Here is a 26089-nt window from a genome sequence, read left to right on the forward strand (position 1 = left end):
CACCTCAAATTTTAAATATGGGGCGTAAAAGGGTGTTCTCAAGAGTACTTTTATGTGTACAACCGTTTTACACCTTTTAGGGTGTAAAATTTTCAAGAGTGTAGGTTTGAGAATCCCGTACTGGCATCGCTAAAAGCGTGGTTACGCTTTAGGACAAGATCGCCCACCTCAAAAACTAGGTCGCGATGCTTGCGGTCTTATTGTGCCTTCTGCTGAGCCCTGGTCGACGCCAAACTTTGCCTTGCTTTGCAGAAAGCTGGACAGAGCCTGTCCCGAGGTGTCGACGCGTAAGTACAGCAGACTGCCGGCGTCTCCTCGCTCTCGAGCTGGCATTGAGTGACGCTGGTCACCGGATTTGCCAACTCCCTTCCAAAATTTAGGAAGGCGAGTGAGAAACCAGTTGAGCGATTTAGGATGTTCCAATAGCGAACGCGAGCTCACTCAAATGGTGTGCCTCGTCCCTTTGACTTTCGGCAAAGGCCGCCAACATCGGTTTGAGTGTACGATTGGCGCGCTCCATCAAATTGGACTGGGGATGGTAGGGTTAAGTCGTGCAGTGATCAATTCTGAGGGAACGGCACGTGACACCCAACACTCGAATGGTGAAATACAAAGCATTGTCTGTGATGAGCCTTTCCGGGAAGCCGAACCAGCTAAACACTTCCTGCAGCATCTCAAGCACCGCTCGCGCTGTCACCTTCCGAAGAGGGGACAATTCCACCCATTTCGAAAAGTGACCAACGACTACCATCAGGTGAATGAACCCCTGCTTACTTCTGGGAAATGATTCCATGAGATCGCAGGTGGCCACTTGCCACGGACACTCATTGACAATCGGTTTCATCAGACCAGGCGGTTGGCCACCCCTTGATTTCACCGTTTCACAGACGTGGCAACAACGGGAATAGCGAAAAATGTCTCACTTCATGTCGGGCCAGGTCACAACGCGGCTCAGTTTTGCAATAACTTTCAAGCCACTCAGGTTACCGGCCACGGGTTCGTCGTGAGAGGATCGCAACAGTGCGGTTCTCAGACTTTTGGGCATAACCACCTTAAATGGTTTGATGGACTCGTCGTCAGTGCCTATATACTTCTGCAGGAACCCTTCATGGTCCATGATATATAAATATGTCAGGGACTCAGCGGCACACGCTGGTTCAAAACCCCTATTTGCGCCTACTGCAGGGCAAGCAGCATCACAGTGCTCCGTCTCGCCGAGACAGTCACTATCGGCGCCCGCTGCAGGACAAGCAGTGTCACGGTGCTCCACCTCTCTGAGATCCTCGCACATTTTTTGACAAAACAGATCACTTTGCTGAGCCTTCAGAAGCTCTTCTCTGCTTAAAGCGATTCCCATTCTCCCACAATGGGGGAGTCTTGTATCACACCCACTCAGGACCGCAGCAACTACCGCTTGAGTCGGCGTCACGGGTTCCCTCTCGGTCTCGTGGTCTTCGGAAAGCTCCCCCGCTCGGCAGCCTTGTGGTGCGCCGCTTACCTGGTTAGCAGCCAAGGTTTGTCCGCATGGGGACTCACCCTTTTCACTTAATTGCGGCGAAGGTGCTGTTTCGCTCCCGATGCTTGCACGTGCTAAGGCACCGCTAGCGGCTGTCGCACCGGGATCAAGGTCCTCGGCAGACAACGGGGCACGAGATAGCGCGTCAGCTACCACGTTGGTTCCCCCCTTTCGATACTGCACAGCAAAGTCATAGTGCTGTATCAGGAGAGCCCAGCACGCCAGCCTGGCGGCAGGCTCACGCAGCCGCATCAGTCAGCTGAGCATACTGTGATCCGTTTGCACCACAAATTTCGGCCCACTAAGATAGACGTCAAACTTCCGCAGTGCAAACACGATGGTGAGGCACTCCTTTTTGGTCACGGAATTTTTCTCCGCAGAGACCAAGGAGGGGCTGGCAAAGGCCAACGGCTGCAACGCGCCATCGTCTTCCTGTAGGAGAACAGCTCCTAAACCCAGATCGCTCGCATCAGTTTGTACAATGAACGGTCTGGTCAGGTCGGGGAGGTTGAGCTTCGCAGTCTCCGCTATAGCATTAGACAGTAGGCAAAACGCCTTCTGCTGCCCAAGTCCCTATTGTCACTCAGAAGACTTACCCAAGAGCTTCCTAAAGGGCGTCTGCTGTCAAGCACAGGACGGAATAAACGAACTGTAAAAGTTGACCATTCCCAAAAAGCGGTGATGGCCACGTACGTCCTTGGGCACGGTAAAATCAAGGATAGCTCGAAGTTTCTTTTGATCCGGCTCTATGAAGCCTTCGCCCAGCGTAAACCCGAGTAACTGAACACGGATCTGCGCTAATTGGACCTTAGCGAGATTTAATGTCATCCCGGCGGTCCTCACTCTCTAGAGTACATCGGCGACATAGGCCAAGTGCTCTTTGAAGGTGCGTGAATAAGTCACAATGTCGTCGAGGTAGCACATGCAGTATTGACGCAAGGTATGCTGGCAGCTATAGTCGCCAACATCTGAGGAGGATAACGAAGTAGTTCTGTGGGCGCGTGCTCTGGTGCTCGTGCTTTCGGCCTTTAGTCACAAAAGTAAATGCCCTGCTTTTGTGCCTGCATTCCTGTGTCTTTGTGACATTTTCTGATGGAGGTGTGGGGTACGTTAGATGATACGGTCCCCAGAGAGCACTCCTGACGCAAGCCCATCAAGTAGCTCAGCCGAGCTTACCCCTGTGCAGGTACATACCAGCCGTCGTCTCCAGGGACTCGAACCACAGCACGGTTTGCTGGCTGAACGTCAGAGGACTATGAACCAAGCACCACCTAACGTCACCGCGCCAGCACCAGCGCACCTGGTTGTCAACCAGCCCAAGACGCCGAAGATATTCCATGGAGCTGCTTTTGAAGATGCTGACGACTGGCTCGAGCATTTCGACCGGGTCGCCATTATCAACGATTGGACCCCAGAGCATAAGCTATGCTATGTGTACTGCTTTCTCGAAGACGCCGCAAAAACGCGGTTTGAGAACAATGAAGCAAAGCTCACGTCAAGGGATGAGTTTCACCGGCAGTTTCTCAAGGCCTTTGCCCGAGAGGATAGGAAAGAAACAGCGGAGCGTGCTATAGAGGCAAGGGTTCAAGGCCCTAACGAAAGGGTGACGACTTACATAGAGGACATGAATCGGCTTTCCAGGTGTGCGGAGCCCTCTATGACCGAATCCAAGAAAGTTCATGACTTAAGCGTGGTGTTAAAGAAGAGATTTGGGCGGGCCTGATTCGAAACCCACCAACGACACTTGCGGAGTTCCATGAGGAAGCCACTGCCATGGAGAGGGCCCTTCAACAGCGTGCCAGGCAGTATAACCGCGGTGTACATCCAAGTGAGGTCACTTCTGTCACTCTCGGCAATGACATCAGCGCGTTGCGAGAGCTCATCAGAGCTCTCATTAAGGAGGAGCTACAAAAGAGGCAGGTGACTGCTTCACCTGTAGAGCAGCTCTCCGTTGCGGAGATGGTACGCGCCGAGCTATGGCAAGCCGTTCACACTCCCCCACAGTCTTAGGTGCCACAACAGAGGCAATGCGTCGAAATGAGCTACGCGGAAGCAGTGCGACGTCCTCCGTCGCGCAGTTCACTCAGCGTGTTTTACCCCAATGAGCGACGCGCTCAGCAAATGGAGGTAGGCTTCCGTTCTCGCAGCCCGCCGTTGATCACCGAAGCACGACCGAGGAAGAGTGACATCTGGCGTACACCCGACCACAGGCCCCGCTGTTTCCACTGCGGGGAAGCCGGACACGTCAACCGAACATGTCCATACCGCCGTGTGGGTCTCCGTGGATTTTCGCCTAATGCCCCTCGTCCACGACCTGGCGAGCGACCACTGGAAATAGAGAGCTTCATCTCGAATCGACGCAGTATCGAACATCGGTTCCACGAGCCCCGCTTGTCGTCGCCTGCTCGCTACAGGTCACCGAGCCCAGCATACTCACGCGGCGCTCCGAGACGCCGTTCACCTACTCCTGCAAGTCTGAAAAACTGAGTTAAGCGACCTCTAGAGGTGAGGCCGTTGACGCTGACTCTATGGAAGATCCTCCACAACGATGACAGCGACGGCAGCAAAAAGATGTACAAACGCAGTCACACGTGGTACGAAGAGTAGTGACATCAAACATTGTGGTAACCCTGGACGACGAAGTAATGGCACTAGTCGACACTGGAGCAGACACGTCCGTTATGAGCATGGGTCTTGCCTGCAGGCTGAAGAAGGTTTCTCAGTGAGCTGGGTCGCAGATACGTACAGCAGGAGGCAATCTTCTCACTCTGGTGAGACGGTGCACAGCGCGAGTCAGTATTCACGGATTTACGTATCTCGGAGAATTTGTAATACTGCCCAGTTGCTCGAGGGACCTGATTCTCGGACTGGACTTTCTGCACGGTAACGTAGCCGTGATTGACTTGCAAGAGTCGTAGATGACGTTTTCTACGGCACAAGCTTTAGCGCGCAACCCTCACGACAGTTACGTCAATGCTTTGAGAATTGTCGACGATGACCTCACGTTACCGCCGAAGAGTAGCGTGTTGACCTTGGTGACCTGCAATGTTTTCGATGAATTCAGCGACTATGGAGGTATTGCAGAGGCAAATATCCTGCTGCTGCTCAAACGAAACATCTGCGTAGCCGGATGCCTTGTTCGGTTAGAGAATAGACGCTCTCGAGTTCTGCTGACCAACTTTATCAATTAGTTTCAGCACGTCCCTAGAGGCACCACTGTCGCTTAACTCAGTGAAATCGCCGACTTTTCTGATGTCAGCGCATTGGATACGCCTTCACCGCATTCAAAATCTTGTGCTGACCTAAGAAGCCGCATTCACGTTAATCCAGACTTGCCAAATTCACGAAAAGAGCGGCTGTTGAACCTCGCGACGGAATTTTCAGACTGCTTCTCCACAGCATCTAAAGTTCAACGTACTACCGTTACGAAACACCTCGTTGTTACCAAAGAGTCGGCGCGGCCTCTTCGCCAACATCCATACCGTGTGTCCCCGAAGGAAAGAGAAGTGATTAAGCGTCAAGTACAAGAAATGCTGAATGATGACGTCATTCAACCCTCCACCAGTCCGTGGGCGTCACCTGTATCCTAGTAAAGAAAAAAGACAACACACTACGCTTTTGCGTCGACTACCGACGGCTTAACAAAGTCACAAAACGCGACGTTTTCCCCTGCCACGAATTGATGACGCCCTAGGCCGTCTACGCCATGCACAGTTCTTTACATCATCAGATCTCAAGTCAGGGTAGTGACAAATTGAAGTCTACGAGGGCGACCGTGAAAAAACCGCATTCGTGACTCCCGACGGGCTCTACAATTTCAAAGTGCTGCCTTTCGGTCTCTGTTCCGCTCCCGCCAAATTTAAACGCATGATGGACACTGTCCTTGCTGCACTAAAGTGGCAGACGTGTCTTGTATACTTGGATGATGTCGTTGTGTTTTCAACCACGTTTGACAAACATCTTTTAAGGCAAAAAAGCGTCCTCACTGCGATAAGGAGAGCAAACCTTACTATGAAGTCTAAAAAGTGCTACTTTGGCTATCAGGAACTCAAGTTTCTCAGCCACGTGGTGAGCCCGGAAGTGTTCGACCAGATCCGGAGAAGTTGGCTGCCGTGACCAATTTCCCTCGTCCTGGAGAAAAGAAGGCTCTTCAGCGATTTCTCGGACTCTGTGCCTACTACCGCCGTTTTGACGAAGATTTTCAAAAATTCGGGAACCTCTTACAATACTGACACAGCCAGATGTACCCTTCGTATGGACGGAAGAGCAACAACAAGCCTTCGTAGAGCTACGCAATCGACTGCAGACAACTCCAGTGCTGGCACAATTTGACGATACTGCCGACACTGAGATTCACACGGACGCCAGCAACGTAGGAATTAGAGCCACTTTTGTTCAATGGCAGGACGGCGCAGAGCGTGTGATCGCTTACGCGAGCCGTAGTCTCACAAAAGCAGAGGCAAACTACTCTACCACCGAAAACGAGTGCCTAGCAGTCGTTTGGGCCATCAGCAAATTTCGACCTTACCTATATGGCCCGCCATTTCAAGCTGTCAGTGACCACCATTCGCTCTGCTGGCTTGCCAATCTATGGTATCCATCAGGCCGACTCGTCCGCTGGAGCTTCCGCCTTCAAGAGTACGACATAACGGTGGTCTACCGATCAGGACATAAGCACACAGATGCTGACTGCCTGTCTCGTGCTCCCATTTCCCCGACATCATCTGACACTGAACACAATTTACCGTTTCTTGGCATCGTCGATGTGGTACAGATGGCTGAGCTTTAACGTGAGGACACTGAGCTACTACCTGTCATCCAGCATCTTTAAGGAGAAGACGTAGTCGCCCCACGCCAGCTCTCACGTGGATTAATATTGTATTGCCTGTGGAACAATGTTCTCTACAAGAGAAATCTTGGAAATCTTGAGAGCAGCCAGGAAACTTTTCTCCTCGCCATTCCAACGCACTGCGTGAGGAAGTTTTGCAGGCGTGCCACGACGATCCTTCTGCCGGTCACATAGGCTTTGCTAGGACATTAGTACGCATCTAACAAAGGTACTACTGGCCACCGCTGTATTCGTACGTTCAGCGCTATGTCCGCACCTCCCGTGACTGTCAGAGGAGTAAAGTTCCACCCGCAAAGCCCGCCGGCTTCCTCAAACCTTTAGATCCACCTCGAGCACCGTTTCAGCAAGTGGGAATGGATCTTCTTGGTCCATTCTCTACGTCATCCTCAGAAAATAAGTGGATAATCAACGCAACCGAGTATCTGACTCGCTATGCAGAAACCAAAGCTGTGCCTTGTGGAACTGCAGTTGAAGTCGCCAGATTCTTCGTCCACGACATTGTTTTGCGTCATGGTGCACCTGCCGTTCTCATAACCGATCGCGCAACAGCATTTACGGCAGAGTTATTGTGACAAGTCACCAAGCTGACGCACACTAACCACCGGAAAACAACAGCTTATCATCCCCAAACGAACGGCTTGACAGAGCGGTTATAACAAAACAATTACCGACATGCTATCTATGTATCTTGATGTAGACCACAAAACGTGGGACAAAATTTTCCGCGCGTCACGTTTGCTTATAACACCGCTGTGCAAGAGACCACAGACCTAACACCATTCGAGCTTGTTAATGGCCGTCGCGTCACAACACCGTTAGACGCTATGCTCCCCGTAGAACAGGACACCAGCGGAAATGTCAGCGTTGACGACTTCGTTGAGAAAGCCGAGGAAGCCCGCCAGCTTGTACGGAACACCATTCGCACGCAGCAAGATAGCGACGCTCGCCGTTACAACCAAGGCTGAAGGAACGTCCATTATCAACCAGGTCACTATGTATGGGTGTGGAGACCAGTTTGACATCGTGGTCTTTCGGAGAAGCTATTGCGACGCTACTTAGGCCCTTACGAAGTTGTGCGCTGCCTCAGTGACGTGAATTACGAGGTAATTCCTCAAACTTTGGATACCAGTTCAAACCGAAGACGTCCACGTCCAGAAGTAGTCCATGTAGTGTAGATAAAACCGTACCACGCCCGCGAGTTATGAACTGTTCGAACTTTTTTTATTGTCCACAACAGCGTTGACGTGGCCATCTTTTTTATGATTATCTCTAGCATCTTAGTCGATCGACCAGGATGGTCGCTCTTGAAATGGGGGAATTGACGCAAGGTAGGCTGGAACTATAGTGGCCAACATCTGAGGAGGATAACGAAGTAGTTCTGTGCGCACGTGCTCTGGTGTTCGTGCGTTTTGCCTTTGGTCACGAAAGTAAACGCCCTGCTTTTGTGCCTGCATCCCTGTGTCTTTGTGACAGTATGACCACTGTGATTCTTCGAGGACTCGGTGCATGAGTCTTTGAAACTTTGCAGGAGCATTGCAAAGACGAAAGGGCATACAAGTAAACTCGAACAACCCTCTGTGGGACGTGAACGCAGTTTTAGACTGGTCACGGTTACCCATCCGGACCTGTAGTTAACCTTTAGAAGCGTCAAGCGTGGTAAAGTACCGGTAAAGTACCCAGGTTTCCTACGATGGAGTTTATCGTGGGGAGCGGATAGGCATCCTTACTAGTCACACGGTTACGACAGCAATAGTCTACGCAAAGGCGATGACTGCCATTTTTCTTACGCACCAACACTATTGGAGATGCCCAGGAGCTAGACGAGCGGCGAATAATGCCAGCTGCAAGCATGTCGTCTAACAACCCATCGATAATCTGTCTTTTGGCTAGACTGACGGGCCAGGAGTTACACTTCAAAGAAGCGCGTCACCACTTTCACTCCCATGGCTCACTAAATCGGTGCAGCCAGGTTGATCGGTGAAGAGCTCGTCGTACGGACGTAACAGTGTCGACAGACGAGCCTTCTGTGCATCATCCAACTGAGTCACGCAGGCGACCAAAAGATGTACTGCCTCTTCGTGTCGTGTCGGTCGATCCACACAGGGGTTTCAAGCCGACGAGCGCAGAAGGCCAGAGCCGACCCCGAAGTTGGCACACGACGTGGTCTGTGCCGCGCCTCTCGTTCCCGAAGGGGACTGTGAGAGGGCAAATGCGTTGAGCAGGCGCGTGGTCCCGGACTATGTGGAGGCACATTTCCGACGCTTTAGCGGCAAACGCACCGCTAAGCGCCAGCGGGCTGATGAACGGCTTGAGTTTGCAAAATGAGCCATCACGATAACCATTATTTGCAATGTCCACAACGATACAAATTTTAAGGAGAAAGCCCCGACCGAGAATCACTGGAACGATGAGCCCTGGAAGATGGACAAGACGCCAGCGTCTCATTTGACCTCCCCATGTGACAGTCAACCTAGCAGCGCCTGCCGAATGGGCCACGCCTTTCGCAAGGGTGAAAGTCGTTTGGCTGTACCACAGGCGCACTGAGTGCTTCTGCAAGTGGGACAACACCTGTTCACCGAACAACGAGGCGCTAGCGCCCATGTCAAGCAATGCCCAAAGTTCACGGCCCGCAATAGTGACCGGAATGAATGGCGCGTGCGTATCAGCAAGAAAAGTGCTTGTCCTGCACACAGAGGGAAGAAGCAAAGGTTGGGTCCCTCGTGCATTCACGAACGACCCGGAAACCCGTATTCCTGCCTCGCAGGAGGCCTGGATCCGGCGCATTCCCTTGATATGTGCCCTCGTTCACGGCAGCGGTAACAGCGCACTCCATCAATGTCTGTTTTTCCAGACGGAGCAGCCTCTAGCTGTCGTGATCGGCTCGCTACGTTGTCGCAGGTTACTTTTCTGCGAGCCTCACCTCCCACATTACGTTGGGTCAGAAAGCGTCCCTGTGGAGAAGTTTCAGGTGGAGCAGCGCAGGCTGCCCGCCTCTCATGCGTAAACTGATCAAAAGCGCGATCACTCAACTCCCACGCAGTGCCGGTTGCTGCAGCAAAGGCGTCGCCGAAAGGTTGCTGCCGTTGTGGAAAGGTCATGGCCCTCTCCAAGTGCAGTGTGGCTCAAGGACATCGCTGGGTGGCGGCGGCAGGCAATAGGCACGCGCGGCGAGAAGGTAGCCTTGAATGCGCCTCACCTCGGAGGCCAACTCCTCCAAGTCACGGAAGCAGCCGCGAAAAAGGTATGCCAAAAAAGTTGATGGTGCCTGCAATTTCAACTGTTCGACGCAATCTTTGTTCGAGGCTTGGGGCTCAGCGATAGAAATAAGTTCATCCATCGCATGTACATACTCCTATAAAGACTCGTCAGGAGCTTGTGTACTGAGCTCGTGCTCTCGCCACATCCTGCTTTCGTAGTCAGCGGGTAGGAATTCACGCAAAAAGCCCGCGCGAAACTCATCGAGGGTTGCTGCACGGTAACCAGTAAGCCGATATCATCTCTCCGGCGTGTCAGTCGGTGCAGCTGGAACAGTACGTTCGAGCACCACCTGATCATCCAAACCCATTGCTTTCTGGTGACATGACAGAGAGTCGAGGTAATCTAGGGCGGTGAGAAGATCACCGTATCCGCTGTAGGTTGGCACAGGCAACATACCGGCGGGGTGACCGCTTTTCGGACCAGCCGAAAGCGCTTGCACAGCTTTCCAGAGTGCTTGAAGCATCTGCACGGCGTTTTTCAGCAACGTCTGCGTCATCGCACCGGCTTCGTAGGAAGCCGTTGGTGCGTTAACGGCGCGGTCGAGCGAAGGTGAGCAGTCACCCAGCTCGATCGGTGGGGTGGTTTCAAACGGACCACCGCCCTGCGCGCCACTCCTAGAGCAAAAGATGCTCCTTGTGGGATTGGCCTGTTGTCGGACAAAATGCTCACTAGGCGCCAGCTCACCGTGCGTTCAAAGTGTCATTTGCACACGTGATGGCGGGCAAAAGTCAGCGAGGGCCAAAGCTTGCGACCCGTCAATTCCGCAGGGAACGGACTGCGAGCGCTGTGCCAACGAACTGCCATGCATGCCGAAGGGCGCATTAGCAGTCAGAGGCGCTTTTGCATACCGTTTGGGTTAGGCAAGAAGCCCATTCCAAAATGACGCGCCATCCGCCATCTCCAAAGGAAGCGGCTAGGCGCCTCGCGTCGTCACCGCAATAGGGCATGCCGAAGGGTTCCCGTCAATACAGGCAATGACCTCCTTGTGCAACGCGTCATCCGCTAACAAGGACAGTGGACAAACATCCCGCGAAGCAGACATGATGCGATGAGCCAGAATCACGCAGTTGAATTGACCCGCTAAGCGCAGTCAAAAGCTTCGAGCTTTTGATACCGCGTTGGGTGCCAGTGTAGTGATACATATCCCGAAGGAGTACGGCCACTAGCGCGTGTCCGGTCTTAGCGAGCCGCAGGGCACGCGTTAACCGTTGCCGTGGCGAGAACACGATACTGCTCAAGGTCGCAACACTTTTGGCAACACCAAAACGCAGTACAGCCCATTGCAAAGGCGCAGGGAAAGCAAATGGGCTTATCGACGCCACGGGCGAAACGGTACTACACAGGGTGCCACGAGCACGTCTTCGTAGTAAAGGTGATTCACGGAGACACCGGGACCAAGGCCCGGCTGCTCAAGCGAGGGCAAAGGTGCTCGCGTTGGCCTCGGAGGAAGACGGGTCGGCGTAGCTTGGCCACGCACTAGGACACCATACCGGCCTTCGGCCGAGCGTACGCAAAGGGGCAACAAAAGGTGAGTGTTCGCATCGGGCGCGAGGCGCCGTCAGCGAAGTCCAACGAGCCACGAGCAACGGTAGTCGACGGACGGAAAAGAGAATGCGCTGCTCACCGTAAGCTGTCCCGTAGAATCTCTCTTTCCGACGCGTGCGCGCGAATCGCCCCGAGAGACCCCGCGCGTGGCGCCACAGTCGACATCCGCTACGGGGTGAGAAGAGTTAAGCATCTCTACTCGCTTTCTCAGCGCGGCAGACAGCGGAAGAGGGGAGTCATGTCGGGAAATGAGAACGGCACAAAAGGCGCCAAAGCCCGTGTAAAGGCAGCGGGCTAGCCTCAATTTCCACAAAATACAAGAACAAACAAAACACAAACGATGTTTGTCTTTTCTCGTTAACTCCGCGGTGGTCTAGTGGCTAAGGTACTCGGCTGCTGACCCGCAGGGCGCGGGTTCGAATCCCGGCTGCGGCGGCTGCATTTCCGATGGAGGCGGAAATGTTGTAGGCCCGTGTGCTCAGATTTGGGTGCACGTTAAAGAACCCCAGGTGGTCTAAATTTCTGGAGCCCTCCACTACGGCATCTCTCATAATCATATAGTGGTTTTGGGACGTTAAACCCCACATATCAATCAATCAATCTTTCACTTCCATGCAGCAACGAGACATGACAAACATCGTTTGTGTTTTCTTTGTTCACGTATTTGTGTTTGCCCTACACCTCTTCTAACTACATGACCAGTTACACCAATGAAGCATTGTATATAAAACAGAACGTCCAACTACGTGTCCAATAATGGTCGTTGATTAACCCATTGAATATCTGGTGGAGTTTGCACACCCTCCTCGTGAGAAGTTACCAACTATAGTAAGACTTGCATCGTTCCGCACTTTTTCACGTGTATTTATTCATATAAAAGAACATGTTTCTATGCATTGAAAACTGCTATATTGCATCTGTCATTAATTGAAAAGCGTTATGACTTAAGCCATCACATTTTCTTATTTGTTTAGAAGTCGACCTTTGCGTGTACGCATGATAGTCCTCCAACACATGCTTCATTCATAAAAACTGAAAACCAGAAGTCCGCCATTCTTACGAAAGCGGTAATGTCTTGCTAGTGTATTGTATGGTTCCCCATGACAGCATGAGGACGCAAACAGTATGTCTCCAAGATTTAACGATTTGGCCGCCGACTTTCTGTCTCCTCATAGCGTCCGTCATGTTCGTGTCCCATCTGTGACCGTCCTGTATGTAATTGATATGTAAACGTCCGGTATGTCTTCCAACTGTCATAATTTTGCCACCATGTTTATGTGTACTCAAGTGTGTGTATTGTGTGTCCTATAAGTAGCGTACCTTTATGCAGACCAGAAACTAGGCCAGTTGATAGCCTGTTTGGTGCTACATAATGAAGGCTGGTATAAGTGGAATGTGTATAACAAGCATGTGAATCTGCAAAACTATTTAGTTATTTTCATTTACACTGTACGGTTTAGAGTATTTTACATACAATATTTGAACAGGTATTCTACATCAGCTGGTGGTTGAAGACAAATAGGAGTAACAGATCAGCCTTAGCCGAATAAAGGTTGGACATATCATTATCAGTGTAAAAGTTTTTACTTTTTCAACAATTTTCTAGTACACTCATTTCTCAAAAACACAAAAACAAATGTTTTACATAAGAAACTCATCACACAGTAACTTCTGACCAGAAGGCTCTTTTCAAGGGATTCAAAACACTATGGAGAGTATACTTAGATAAGCTTTGCACACCCAAACTAGCCATCTATTGTATATTACGTAAAGAATATCGCAGTGACTTGTTGCGCTTTATCGGCTAATACCAAATGTATGCAGCCTTACCGAGTATAAAAGACGAAACAGTCATAACGTCAGAACCTACTCACGTGGCAATTACTAAATGTTGCTATAAAGTAGGAGTGTGATATTGTAGTAAGTTATGGTTGTGACAAGCGCCAACAGTGCACTAGCAGAAATACCTGGTTGGCACCAAATGGCAGTACTTAGCGTCTATTATTGTAAGCAACAGTACAGCTCACAACAAGCAGTACACTTAATGTAACCCTTGACTGCGGAATCGAACCACGATGGTGGTGGCCACAATTTTCATCGAAAAAGATAGGCTTGAGAGCCGTCTGCTTGGACATCAATGGAACAAGTTTGGCAGTGACGTTTTAGCTGAGCCGGTGGAGTCAAGTGTTCAGTAGTCAAGTCGTAAAGAACAACAGAGCTCAAACCATGATGTGCTGCTGTAGACGTTGTTGTTGTTGCGCCGAGTTTTTGCTGTCTGTTTTAAGCCTTACGCACCACGCAAGACGTCGGTATGCTTTTCAGAGCCTGAGTCGTGCCGCAAAATTGGCAAAACCACTGTTACGTGCCTGGGTGCCTGACAGGCTACGTGTCCATAAAGGGTGAGCCGAAGCTGTCGCTCTTTGACGTTCCGAAGGGTGAAAACAGGCGGAAATAATGCGAGAAGAATCTGCACAGGGTGTACAAGCTCTGGGAACACACCAGCGCAGTTTGCGAACTCCACTTGCAACCACGTTATGTGATCAGGGATCATGTGCATATTATAGTTGGAAAAGAAGTGCAGATACCTCGTGGAAGAGCCATAAAACACGCTGATGCTGTTTTCAACTTGCTCGGCTAACCTAATTTTGTGACCAAGGAGGCTTCTTCTATTCCTCCAGTCAGCTGTACAGCTTCATGAAAAAGCTCGAGTATATATTCACAGAATGTTTCTGCCAAAGTGAGCTTCACTCTGACAGCATTAAGGACATAGTGGGAATCGTTCAGCGCAGACATTCGATTGAAGTTGGTTGCAAGGTGCACGCAGCTACCATCAAAGCGAAAGTAATTACTTTTTGCGTTGTCACACGTCTTAATTTTATCTGAAAAGACTAAACACTGACAAGGCATGGAAACGGCAGAGAGCCAAGCAGCTGGAGCCGAGCCGTTGCACATGAAGTGAGTAAAGTGTATAAATCGGTGGCTAGATGGTGTACTTCAGTTCTTGCAAATAAGAGCTTCGTGTCAGAAACAGGAAGTTCGTGTGTATATTTATTCAGTTTTTCATATAGTCACACTACTTATGCCTAAAATACGTGTATCTGTATATATATGAATAATAATATCCTCCAGAAAACTGCTGTGCCACGTTTTACAACCGAAGCAGAAGAAAAAATCCTTTCGCTTTATAACAAAGGCGCAAACCCAGCCAGCGCGCCTGCATGGCAAAGCTTTTCTTGGAAGTCAACGTGCACTGTTTTATAATTATGTCGTGGAAAGGCGGGTATGATCTTCTTACGAAATCATTTTAGGTTCAGTCTGCACAACATGAACTGTACATTTGGTCACTGTGTCAAACCCTATGTTTTAGGGATACATCACGACGAGGTGTTATAGTCGAGAAAACACGGTGTGGCTGAAACAAACATAGTGGTTGTCAGAAATATTCAAAGAACTCAAGCACACACACACACACAAAAGCGTTAACTGCGTCGCACTAAAAGGGAGAAAGTACAGACTGCACCGGCTGCCATCGGACTGATTTTCTGGAAGCTATATCACAAAAAAAAGGAAAACACTGTGAACCGAGAGCAATATATGCTCTCAATAGAGTCTGAGGGCAGTCGAAACATGCAAGTTTATTACAAATATTGAAGAAATGCACGTCGCAACTTTTACGAGCGGCCGTCGCCGAGCAGCTTCTGCAGGCTAAGCTTCCATTGAATACACCTGTGACGCCACCTCTCCTATGTGACGCCAAATGCGTTAGAGGAGCGACGGGGTAAGCCCACTGCCTTCTTCTAGTACACTGTACCCGAACCGCGGCCGGGCTAGACCAACGAGGTTTAAATAAATCTTGCTGGAATGGGGGCCGCCTATCCATACCAATGGAGTGCATGAAGCCGTGGCGGCAGTCTTGCCACAGGCAAGATACGGTAGCCAAAGCGCACCCGCCACTGCCTTCCGCCGTGGTTTTTAACAATTTTGAGGGCATTAAGTGCTGAATTGCCAAGAATAAGAAGCGAAATGGTAAACAAGAATACAGTGGACTTTATTCTGTTTCTTGAGCTCACTTTCTCGGCATTCATTTTCTTGTTCATTTTATTCCTATATCCTTCATGTGACGGAATGTTATGCATAAGTAGATTTCGACCAATTCCTTTGCCTGGAATATAAAAGTGGGTGCACCAAGCTTCACATGTACAAACCCATATGCTCATCGAAAAAAAGGTGTTTTGATGAGGGAAAGCTGCAATGAGCCCCTCACCACTACTCTCAAAAATAGGCTTTTCATTTTGGATCCCTTTCATTTTAGCTTGAAAATAAAGGCTCGTTTTTTTGCTTCACTACAATTTCTCTGCGGTAGAATTTTCTTCCGGAGCTGTTTGTTTTAGCTCCTCATAGGGAACACAAACCATTTTTTTGTAAGAGCTGCCATGTAGCTGGTAGAACTCTGACATCTTAGAGTAGCAAATTGGGTACATATAACTACACAAGTATCGCTCGGTTGGGGTCGCTTTTGCAGTCAGTTGCACCTCAAACATTGCACAGTTAAGACACTTGTTTTTGCTAGCTGCACTTCAAATAACAAAATTAAAAGCACGAATGTAAAAAAAGGCAGGTTTCTGTGTGTTGCCCAAACAATGTTAACTACCCTCGAGGTAGGGAGTTAAGCTTCTAAATAACACAACTAAGAAGCAGGGGCATATCCAGGGATTTGCACACCGGGCCCATGCCCAGAAATTTTTTTTCGCCATGGCATAGAGAGCAAATGATGGTCATTCAAGGAGTTGCCCCTCCCGAAAACAACGAAATGCCCCCCCCCTCACCCGAAAAACATGGCTGCTATGCAAGGTTTATGAGCACCAGGCTAGTTGGGAAAGATTCATAATAGCACAGCGCACTCACTTCATCCGTGTCATGCACTCTGAGCAATTCTGGCTATGCCCCTGACAGTAATCAAATACGATATGTTGGAGACGTCTATTTAACTTCAATGAATAGTTTACTGTGCATTATTCTCAACTCGATTACCACTGTAAAGGTATCACCAAGCGCAAATATGTGTATCCGTGGACATTGCAGGTGTTTTAGAAACGTGTCTACCCCAGCTGAATAATCTGCTCGTCACAGTCTAGTCTGGTTGTAACAATTTGACGAGTGTATGTGATCACTTCATTTTCGCTACCGGTCATCCCGTGATTTAGGGACACAATTGTTCAGCAGCATGCCCCGAAGTGCTTCGAACGTTTTGGTCCGTAAGAAACACTTTAGAAAAAATAAAAAGGTTGTGAGATATGTGAAGACAGATTGAGAGCTATGAACATGTGTAACGGCTCACAGTTTTCATCAAGCTCGAACTATGATACTCACAACTGAAACACTATCGCAGAACACCTTTTCGCTTGACCTATGTAGCCTTAAGAAAAGGCACGCTGTAATAATTACAACGTCCGGACGCTACAACACCAGGGAACATGAGGAACTTACGTACTCCCGAAGCCGCTTGACTTGCAGAAGGCGCGCTTTCTGCCTATGCCAGGATGGTGGCACGCGGCTTCACTTGAGGGCTGCCTCCTACACTCCAGCAAATAATAATTTAACCTCATTGGACTAGACTATAGCGGCTAGAATACCTTTCGAGCCATATAGTTTCCTAAAATTAACTACAGGCAACTCTGGCGCTGCGATTGTTCAGCGACCATGGGAACGATGTCAGTGACTGCTACGACCCGGTGAAAATAGCGCAAACGCTATTTTCATCCTACTTGGCTTGCATCCGCACAAAGCTATGCCTTTTGGAGAATGGTGGGTCAGGCGACCTGAGATTCTCTGCAGAGTTAAATCTGGTACTCTGGCCATATTTTTTTCGTGTGTGGTGTGCTGTCTCCATTGGATACTGTGGGTCAGGGAACCTCAGGTTCTCTCGGCGTGTGGCGTGTGTGCATGCGTGCGTGTGTGAAATGAGCTGTACGCGATCACAAGCTCTATACATTTGTGTTGTGGTGGACGTGCGCTGATTGCGGTGTCCTTGTAGTGGGCGTGGGCACTGCGATTTAGCTTACTGTTGCCCATGGGATTGACGAACGCGCACAGTATTTGCAGAGCTAGAACGTGCAGTAGGGTCCCTTGTACTAGATACCATATTTGCACTGTCACTACGTGCTTCAGCGTTATTTTTGTGATTGCTAATATTAGATTTTTTTGTGTGAAGTGGAAGCGTTCATTGTACAAAGTTTACTGAGCATTAAAGTATATTTTTCACTGTGCTTGATCATATTGCTTCGGCAATTCGCTTTCGACTGTTTTCCGGCGTGCTCATCGAATGTACCAATTCATCAATGAGTGGCATTGCAGCAATTTCATTGTTCAACGTGGCCGATTTTTTCTGTAGGTTAAGCCATGCAAGTGTTTCTCGATGTAATTTTGATTGAGATTGTGATCATGATTGCAAAATGCAGAAGTTAGTCGTTCTTGCTTGAGAAACACGACTCAAAGTGAAAGAGCCTGTATGACACTACTCAATCCTCATACAGCTGCCCGGTCGATAATTCTACATATACAAGCGTTCGACGCCTAGGTATGTAGTACGTGTAGTTTGCACTCCGCAGGTTTTCCTGCCTCTGCGTGCCTCATTTTCCAGTGCGAAATGGCACCCTTGTAAGCAATAAACAAACTAGTATCGATTCCATTCAGAGATAAACAAAAAACAGATAGGCACCTGTTTCGTTTTTTCTGTACTTGGAAAATAAGCGAACTTATAAAGGGAAAAAACTTCGTCCATGAAGGATGACAGCAAAAAAAGCACTGAAAAATTGGTGACTTCTTTTATTGTATAAAAGTTTTGCACAATGACATAATTGACAATTTGAGACTTATGTATTTCATTAAAGGAAGTTGACTGGTGTATTTAGCGAAACGTACTAATTGACATAAAACATATGAACAAATGTACATACATATTTTGATTGAATGATTGATTTGTGGGGTATGACGTCCCAAAACCACCATTTGATCATGAGAGACGCCGTAGTGGAGGGCTCCGGAAATTTCGACCACCTGGGGTTCTTTACCGTGCACCCAAATCTGAGCACACGGTTGTACACACAGATGTATCTTCAACAGTAGCACATGTTTTATATAACCAGTTGTTTACACTTGCATAATGATGCCAGAAGCAACACGAGTGTTATCAACAGTTGCGGTAAACCGATGCGTTGCGCTTAAGTACTCAAGAGTGATAGCCCTGAACACTGCTACATAATTCCACCAAAGTGTATGGCACTTAACTACATTCGACGTGAACTGGTCCTGACGGCTGCATCATAGTAGTGCAAGTGTAATTTTTAGAAAATTTGATAGTTAGCATTGCAACTGCAATAGACCATTCAAGCAACATTATGCCATTTCATGCGCGAATTAAAGCATTGTGAGCACATATTAACAGTATTTGTGCTATGAAGTGGGGTTTCTGCTAGTAAAAACAAAGAATTCAAGACCAAGCTCTCTTGCATGGTGTTAGTTAGGTGATCCCCCACCCTAAAAGAGCGGCTGGATCGGCCTCTGGCTTCACATACACCAAATTTGGTGTTGTCACATGACATCATACCAGGCTCATGATGCAATCGCAGCCGTGTCGCTAGCTTTACATATAGTGAACTTGGTAATTATGTGACGTAAATGAATGATGAAGGTAAATGACACGTCTAAACACGATAATCATGGTATGCATGTCATGTAAAACATTACTACATGCTACGCTCATAGCTGGCTCGTGGCCGTTTTGCTCGCTTCACATATACCAAATTTGGTATCACGTGGCATGAATAGACGATGAAGGTAAGTGACATGTCGAAACATTATAATTGTGACATGCAGGTCATGCTCGGTATATTTACGTTCGTTTCGTAGCATTCTGATTTTAGGCAACATATCAACCTTCCGCATTCGTGCTTCACATATCGATTCCCACAATACGTGGGATCTGCCATTTTTTTAAATTGTTGGACTCATTAGCCTATTTCTCATTTCCTGCATGACTTAGAACCTGGGTGAATCATCTGTAATCACGCGTGTGTGCCTGGAAGTCGCCTACAAAGTGGGTTCTAATAGGCCTGGCCTACCTTCGATGTGTCTTAATCCACTATTTGTTTACTACGCTTCCAAAATAAAAGTGCACCTTCACTCTTGCCTTCTTGCTGAATGAGCTCTATTTTATACCTGCCAGCTTCATAATAGGATGTGACAATATTGTGCTCCCTAAAATAAAATTTTTGTGCATCTCTAGCCATATAGTACGTAACACACACACACGCACACACACACAGAGAGAGGGAGAGACAGAGAGAGACTCTTTTCTTTAAGATAGAGGTATATGTAGGAGGGAGTAAAGATTAAGTGACAAATTGCTTAGAGGTTTTTAGGTTGGGGCTATCTCGCTGAGCTAGCGGGGCCTCCATTCCCATCCAGCCTCTGCTACTTTTGAACTGCAATTAGGTTTTTAGTAACTCGGGAATGAGCAGAGTTATACGTTTGTGTTAGCCTGGAAGCATATAAAAGCAGCAGTGACCAAGGTGAGAAGCTATGTTGCATCTTTACCATTCTCACAATAATTATTTCTTTTTGTGACTGATTTCTCCATTCACTCTTTAGCATGTGGCTATGCCAGGCAATCTTATGATGCAAATTAGTGCCAGAATGTTCTGTGTAAAGTTATGGTTGTGTTTTCCGGGCACCTTTAGCTATTGTGTAGGCTGCATTAGCATTGGACTGGTTTAACTTGTGCATTACTCGATGGAGAAGAAATTTTTTAGCGCCATAATAGAAAGGTGGGTGAAAATGTCAGACACAACATATGTGTTTTTGTCTTCTATTTCATCTACTATGCTGTTTGTTACCTTTCTAAAAAATCTATATTCAGTAGTAAACTTGCAGTGTGAGCTGCCATGCACAGTCTGAACAAGTGCCTAACAAAATTTGGGAGAGTTATTCATTTCAGAGTACGAGAGTAGATTGATTGATATGTGGGGTTTAGCGTCCCTAAACCACCATATAATAATGAGAGACGCCGTAGTGGAGGGCTCCGGCAATTTCGGCCACCTGCGGTTCTTTAACGTGCACTCAAATCTGAGCACACGGGACTACAATACTTCCGCCTCCATCAGAAATGCAGGCGTCGCAGCCTGGATTCAATCCTGCGGCCTGCGGGTCAGCAGCCGAGTTCCTTAGCCACTATAGCACCGTGGTGGGGAATTACGGGAGTTGAGGCACCACATCTGGCATCTATGGGTTACATCATTGGAAAAGAAAATGAGTATACTACACTTGCGAGAACGTTAAAAGAATGTCAGCAATTCTAAAGTTGGAGAGAAAGGACGAAGGTTTCCAGTGATATATATGTATTGGTAAGAAACATTAAACACACCTTTCTGAGAGAATCGGATTCTCGGGAGCTGCAGGATAACGCATTTTTCAATTTTTACCGCGGATGACCTGAAAGTGTGGTACGTCACATATATCTCGGCCGTTCTAACTTCACAGCAAAGTTTATTGCGAAGAATTCGGGATACCGTTTTCTTTAATTACTTGCTGCAGCTACAGAAACACGGCTTGCCGTAGGTTTTCACTTTGAGCCAAGAAATGTGTTACGTAAGATGTGCATTACAACTACAAGTGAAAAAAGTTGTGCAAAGCGTTTACGTGCATGCGACAACGAAGTCTGAACAACCACAGCTTCCCTGGTATACAAGCAATAATTCACTGCATAATATATTATTAATGCCAGAGCCGGCCTACGTGAGAGCCATAACTGTAGTTTATAACAACCAAGTTCATTGTATAATTTTAATTATTGCTTTTGCTGCAAGAGCCAGGCACGCTCATTTTTAGGCCTTCGACCGCCATGGCTGTACCAGAATCTATAAAAAACTAATAAATTCTTTTAGACGATTTGCGCCCACGGCAGTAGTAGTCTGAACGCAAACCTGCGCGATAACGAAGCGTATTCTATGGGGTCCCAATCAGTCGACTTTGTGGACTAGGGACTGTATTAAACATAGTACAGTAACTGGACGCGTTGGCGGGCTAATTTGTTTTTCATACTTATATGCGCAATATTTCCTAGTAACCAGCTCACATCTCCTTAAATTTGGTCTTTAAAAATAACGCTGACTCTGATCTAGAGGCTGAAGTCGAAACTACACTGATTTTACCTGAGGTAAAAGCGTTGCAAACAAAAGTATGTGCAATACTTAGCCTTAAATTGTCCTGTTTCAATCCGACAGAGTGCTGTACATGCAACTATTTTATGTGGATTCACACTTGAAAAAGCACATAAAATATCACTTTGATGTGCACGAGGTGTTAATTCTTATTGGCATGCTTGTCAAGAGTCACATCTAAGAGGTTCGACACCGATTTTGTCATATATAAATAACTTTTGATCGGCACAACTTCGATCATTGCTCATGCATGCAGTTTGTTTAGAATTTCACATCAGCCACAGCGGCGATTCTTTTGGTTCTCTTTCACAACATGCTTAATTTCCAAGATCAAAATAAAGATATTTGCCTTTATTGTTTTAAACTGATCGAGTGCTACCATGCACTCATTCATTTATTTGAATTCACTTTCCTCAGCTATAGGTAACTTGAAGCAACGTGTCATTTGCACGCAGCATTCACGCGAAAATCAATCATTTTTCTTCGAGTTTATTAAAATATTCACTTGTCAGAGCGCTTCACAATGAATTTTGCATGTACATGTGCTGGCACAGATACATTATTCGTTATTGTTCATCTATATATATATATATATATATATATATATATATATATATATATATATATATATATATATATATATATATAATTATCAGCTGCCCGCTCATAATAAGTTCACGTGCTACGTGACGCCAAACATGCGCATAAGAGTGTTTTCACACTCGTTGTTTGGCTTATAGTTGGCGCTGACTGTCGCTCCTACTTCTAAATTCACAGATAAACCCAAAAAAGTGGATGGAGGGAGTGCCGCTGTAATAGCTCAGTGGTTAGAGCATCGAACGCGTAATTCGAAGGTCGTAGGTTCGATTCCTGCTTACAGTTGGTAATTTTTTCATCCACTTTTCTTTCTTCTTATTTACATTCCATTAATGTTAATAACTTCCCCTGTACATTCCTTGGCATTACTGTCTGTTATATCTCATTATTATTGTGTTAAAAACACGGAAAACGAGCCCTTAGGTATACACTTCTTTCCCTTATTTCATTGAACGAGGGTCTCGTACTGGCAGACTTGGTGTGTTTAGGTTGTATAAGAGGGACAATTAATCAGCTGCCCGCTCATAATAAGTTCACGTGCTACGTGACGCCAAACATGCGCATAAGAGTGTTTTCACACTCGTTGTTTGGCTTATAGATGGCGCTGACTGTCGCTCCTACTTCTAAATTCACAGATAAACCCAAAAAAGTGGATGGAGGGAGTGCCGCTGTAATAGCTCAGTGGTTAGAGCATCGAACGCGTAATTCGAAGGTCGTAGGTTCGATTCCTGCTTACAGTTGGTAATTTTTTCATCCACTTTTCTTTCTTCTTATTTACATTCCATTAATGTTAATAACTTCCCCTGTACATTCCTTGGCATTACTGTCTGTTATATCTCATTATTATTGTGTTAAAAACACGGAAAACGAGCCCTTAGGTATACACTTCTTTCCCTTATTTCATTGAACGAGGGTCTCGTACTGGCAGACTTGGTGTGTTTAGGTTGTATAAGAGGGACAATTAATCAGCTGCCCGCTCATAATAAGTTCACGTGCTACGTGACGCCAAACATGCGCATAAGAGTGTTTTCACACTCGTTGTCTGGCTTATAGATGGCGCTGACTGTCGCTCCTACTTCTAAATTCACAGATAAACCCAAAAAAGTGGATGGAGGGAGTGCCGCTGTAATAGCTCAGTGGTTAGAGCATCGAACGCGTAATTCGAAGGTCGTAGGTTCGATTCCTGCTTACAGTTGGTAATTTTTTCGTCCACTTTTCTTTCTTCTTATTTACATTCCATTAATGTAATAACTTCCCCTGTACATTCCTTGGCATTACTGTCTGTTATATCTCATTATTATTGTGTTAAAAACACGGAAAACGAGCCCTTAGGTATACACTTCTTTCCCTTATATATATATATATATATATATATATATATATATATATATATATATATATATATATAAGGGAAAGAAGTGTATATTGTCACGGGGTCGTGACGTGGCCGAAGACAGGAGACTTCGTGTTGGGATTTAACTGTTTATTTGGGCGAACCTGGGCCCGGTAAACAGAACGTCCAATTACAGCAGCAGTCTCGCACAGATAGCAGTCTCGGACTGATAGCGGCGAACGGAGCGTCGGCCTTCGATCAACAACTGACAAGCGGCGAAGCGCGTCGGCATTTATACTCCCACCGTCGAATGTTCTAGCGCTACCGCTGGCGGCGGCGTACGTTCCAGAACAATCTGTACCATTCGCACAGTGGGCGTGATCTTATCGAAATGATCTACTACAGTCCGGAACCCTCTCGAAAACTGCAGGCGCGGTTTGCGCTGAGAATCGTGTGGTGTTTTGGGATGATAACAAAAACTTGGGAAATGGAACGTGGCATTGCCCCCCTCTGAAAAAGGCATCGTCTCGATGCTTTAAAGATGAAGGTACAATAATAATGCAAGAAAGCACAATGAATAAATTACGATACAACAATAATACAAAAAACACTGTTTCAGTTTCTTAACGCGCATGAAACGGCTTGAGTCGTGCGACATGGACGACTTCAGGTCGCGATCGGCGTCGTTGAGAGTTCGTGATGCCGTCGGGGACAACCTCGTAATCAAGTCGGCCGAGACGTCGAACCACCCTGTACGGTCCGAAGTACCGTCGCAGAAGCTTTTCACTTAGTCCACGTCGGCGTATCGGCGTCCACACCCAAACACGTTCACCGGGCTGGTATTCCACGAAGCGTCGTCGAAGGTTGTAACGGTGGCTGTCGGTCGTCTGTTGATTCTTGATACGGAGCCGCGCAAGTTGTCGGGCTTCTTCGGCGCGATGAAGGTACTCGCTCACATCGAGGTTTTCTTCGTCGGTGACGTTGGGTAACATGGCATCGAGGGTCGTTGCCGGGCTCCTTCCGTAGACCAATTTGTATGGAGATATCTGCGTCGTCTCCTGCACCGCCGTGTTGTATGCGAAGGTCACATACGGAAGAATGCCATCCCACGTCTTGTGTTCGACATCGACGTACATTGACAGCATGTCGGCGATCGTCTTGTTAAGCCACTCGGTGAGGCCGTTGGTCTGAGGGTGGTACGCTGTCGTCCGGCGGTGTTTTGTGTGACTGTATGCCAAGATCGCTTGAGTTAAGTCGGCAGTGAATGCCGTTCCTCTGTCGGTGATAAGGACCTCCGGGGCGCCGTGACGTAGGACGATATTTTCGACGAAGAACTTAGCTACCTCGGATGCACTGCCTTTTGGCAGGGCTTTTGTCTCGGCGTAGCGGGTGAGGTAGTCGGTAGCTACCACGATCCACTTGTTTCCGGAAGCCGACGTCGGGAACGGCCCCAGTAGGTCCATACCGATCTGCTGGAAAGGTCGGCAAGGTGGATCAATTGGCTGCAGAAGTCCCGCTGGCCTTGTCGGCGGTGTCTTGCGTCGCTGACAGTCCCGGCATGTCCTCACATAACGAGTGACGTCGGTGGTAAGACGCGGCCAGTAGTACCTTTCTTGTATCTTCGCGAGCGTGCGAGAAACACCGAGGTGCCCTGCCGTCGGATCGTCGTGCTGGGCCTGCAGGAGTTCTGGTCGCAGAGCTGAACGCACCACAAGGAGATACTTAGCCCGAAGCGGTGAAAAGTTTTTCTTTTGTAGAAGACCGTTTCGTAGAAAAAACGACGCAAGTGCGCGCTTGAATACCTTCGGGACTTCGGCGGTCCTGCTTTCGAGGTATTCTATTAGGGCCTTAAGTTCCGGGTCGGCCCGCTGTCGTTCAGCGAAGTCGTCGGTAGTTATCGTTCCCAAGAAGTAGTCGTCATCCGGGTCGTCGGGTAGCGGTTGGTCGACAGGCGCACGAGAGAGACAGTCGGCGTCGGAGTGTTTTTTGCCGGACTTCTAAATGACAGTAATGTCATATTCTTGAAGTCTCAGGCTCCATCGTGCGAGGCGACCTGAAGGGTCCTTCAAAGTGGCTAGCCAACACAAGGCGTGGTGGTCGCTCACAACTTTGAAGGGCCTGCCGTAGAGGTATGGGCGAAATTTCGACGTAGCCCAGATGATGGCGAGGCACTCCTTTTCTGTTGTGGAATAATTTGCTTCTGCTTTGGATAGCGATCGGCTGGCGTAACTAATAACCCTTTCAAGTTCGTCAGCCCTCTGCACAAGAACGGCGTCAAGACCTACGCTGCTTGCGTCAGTGTGTATTTCTGTCTCGGCGAATTTGTCGAAATGGGCAAGTAACGGAGGCGTCTGGAGGCGATGTTTAAGCTCCTGGAAAGCGTGTTCCTGTGGCGTTTCCCACTTGAACTCCACGTCGGCCTTGGTAAGGTTAGTGAGAGGATCGGCGATGCGGGCGAAGTTTTTCACGAACCGCCTATAATAGGCGCACAGGCCCAGAAATCGGCGCACGGCTTGACGGGGGCGTGCGGTACATGAACGAAGCAGCACCTCCACCAGATGTCACGGGGTCGTGACGTGGCCGAAGACAGGAGACTTCGTGTTGGGATTTAACTGTTTATTTGGGCGAACCTGTGCCCGGTAAACAGAAAGTCCAATTACAGCAGCAGTCTCGCACAGATAGCAGTCTCGGACTGATAGCGGCGAACGGAGCGTCGGCCTTCGATCAACAACTGACAAGCGGCGAAGCGCGTCGGCATTTATACTCCCACCGTC

General features: G+C 48.0%; 1 protein-coding gene and 3 non-coding genes across 4 annotated transcripts in view; 3 read left to right on the forward strand and 1 right to left on the reverse strand.

The window, feature by feature from the left end:
* Positions 1-9858: 9858 nt before the first annotated feature.
* Positions 9859-26089, reverse strand: part of LOC142775541 (uncharacterized) — a 47647-nt gene continuing 31416 nt past the window's right edge. Inside the window, exon 2 of the mRNA XM_075876999.1 lies at positions 9859-10237. Within this exon, the coding sequence (XP_075733114.1) occupies positions 9859-10237 (379 nt within the window). The remainder of the gene's footprint in view (positions 10238-26089) is intronic.
* On the forward strand, positions 22195-22267 carry TRNAT-CGU (transfer RNA threonine (anticodon CGU)). Its single transcript has one exon. It is a non-coding gene; the product is annotated as a tRNA-Thr (tRNA).
* Positions 22650-22722, forward strand: TRNAT-CGU (transfer RNA threonine (anticodon CGU)). Its single transcript has one exon. It is a non-coding gene; the product is annotated as a tRNA-Thr (tRNA).
* TRNAT-CGU (transfer RNA threonine (anticodon CGU)) lies at positions 23105-23177 on the forward strand. The gene has a single exon. It is a non-coding gene; the product is annotated as a tRNA-Thr (tRNA).

This window comes from Rhipicephalus microplus, chromosome X, assembly GCF_043290135.1.
Source record: "Rhipicephalus microplus isolate Deutch F79 chromosome X, USDA_Rmic, whole genome shotgun sequence".
Taxonomy (NCBI): domain Eukaryota; kingdom Metazoa; phylum Arthropoda; class Arachnida; order Ixodida; family Ixodidae; genus Rhipicephalus; species Rhipicephalus microplus.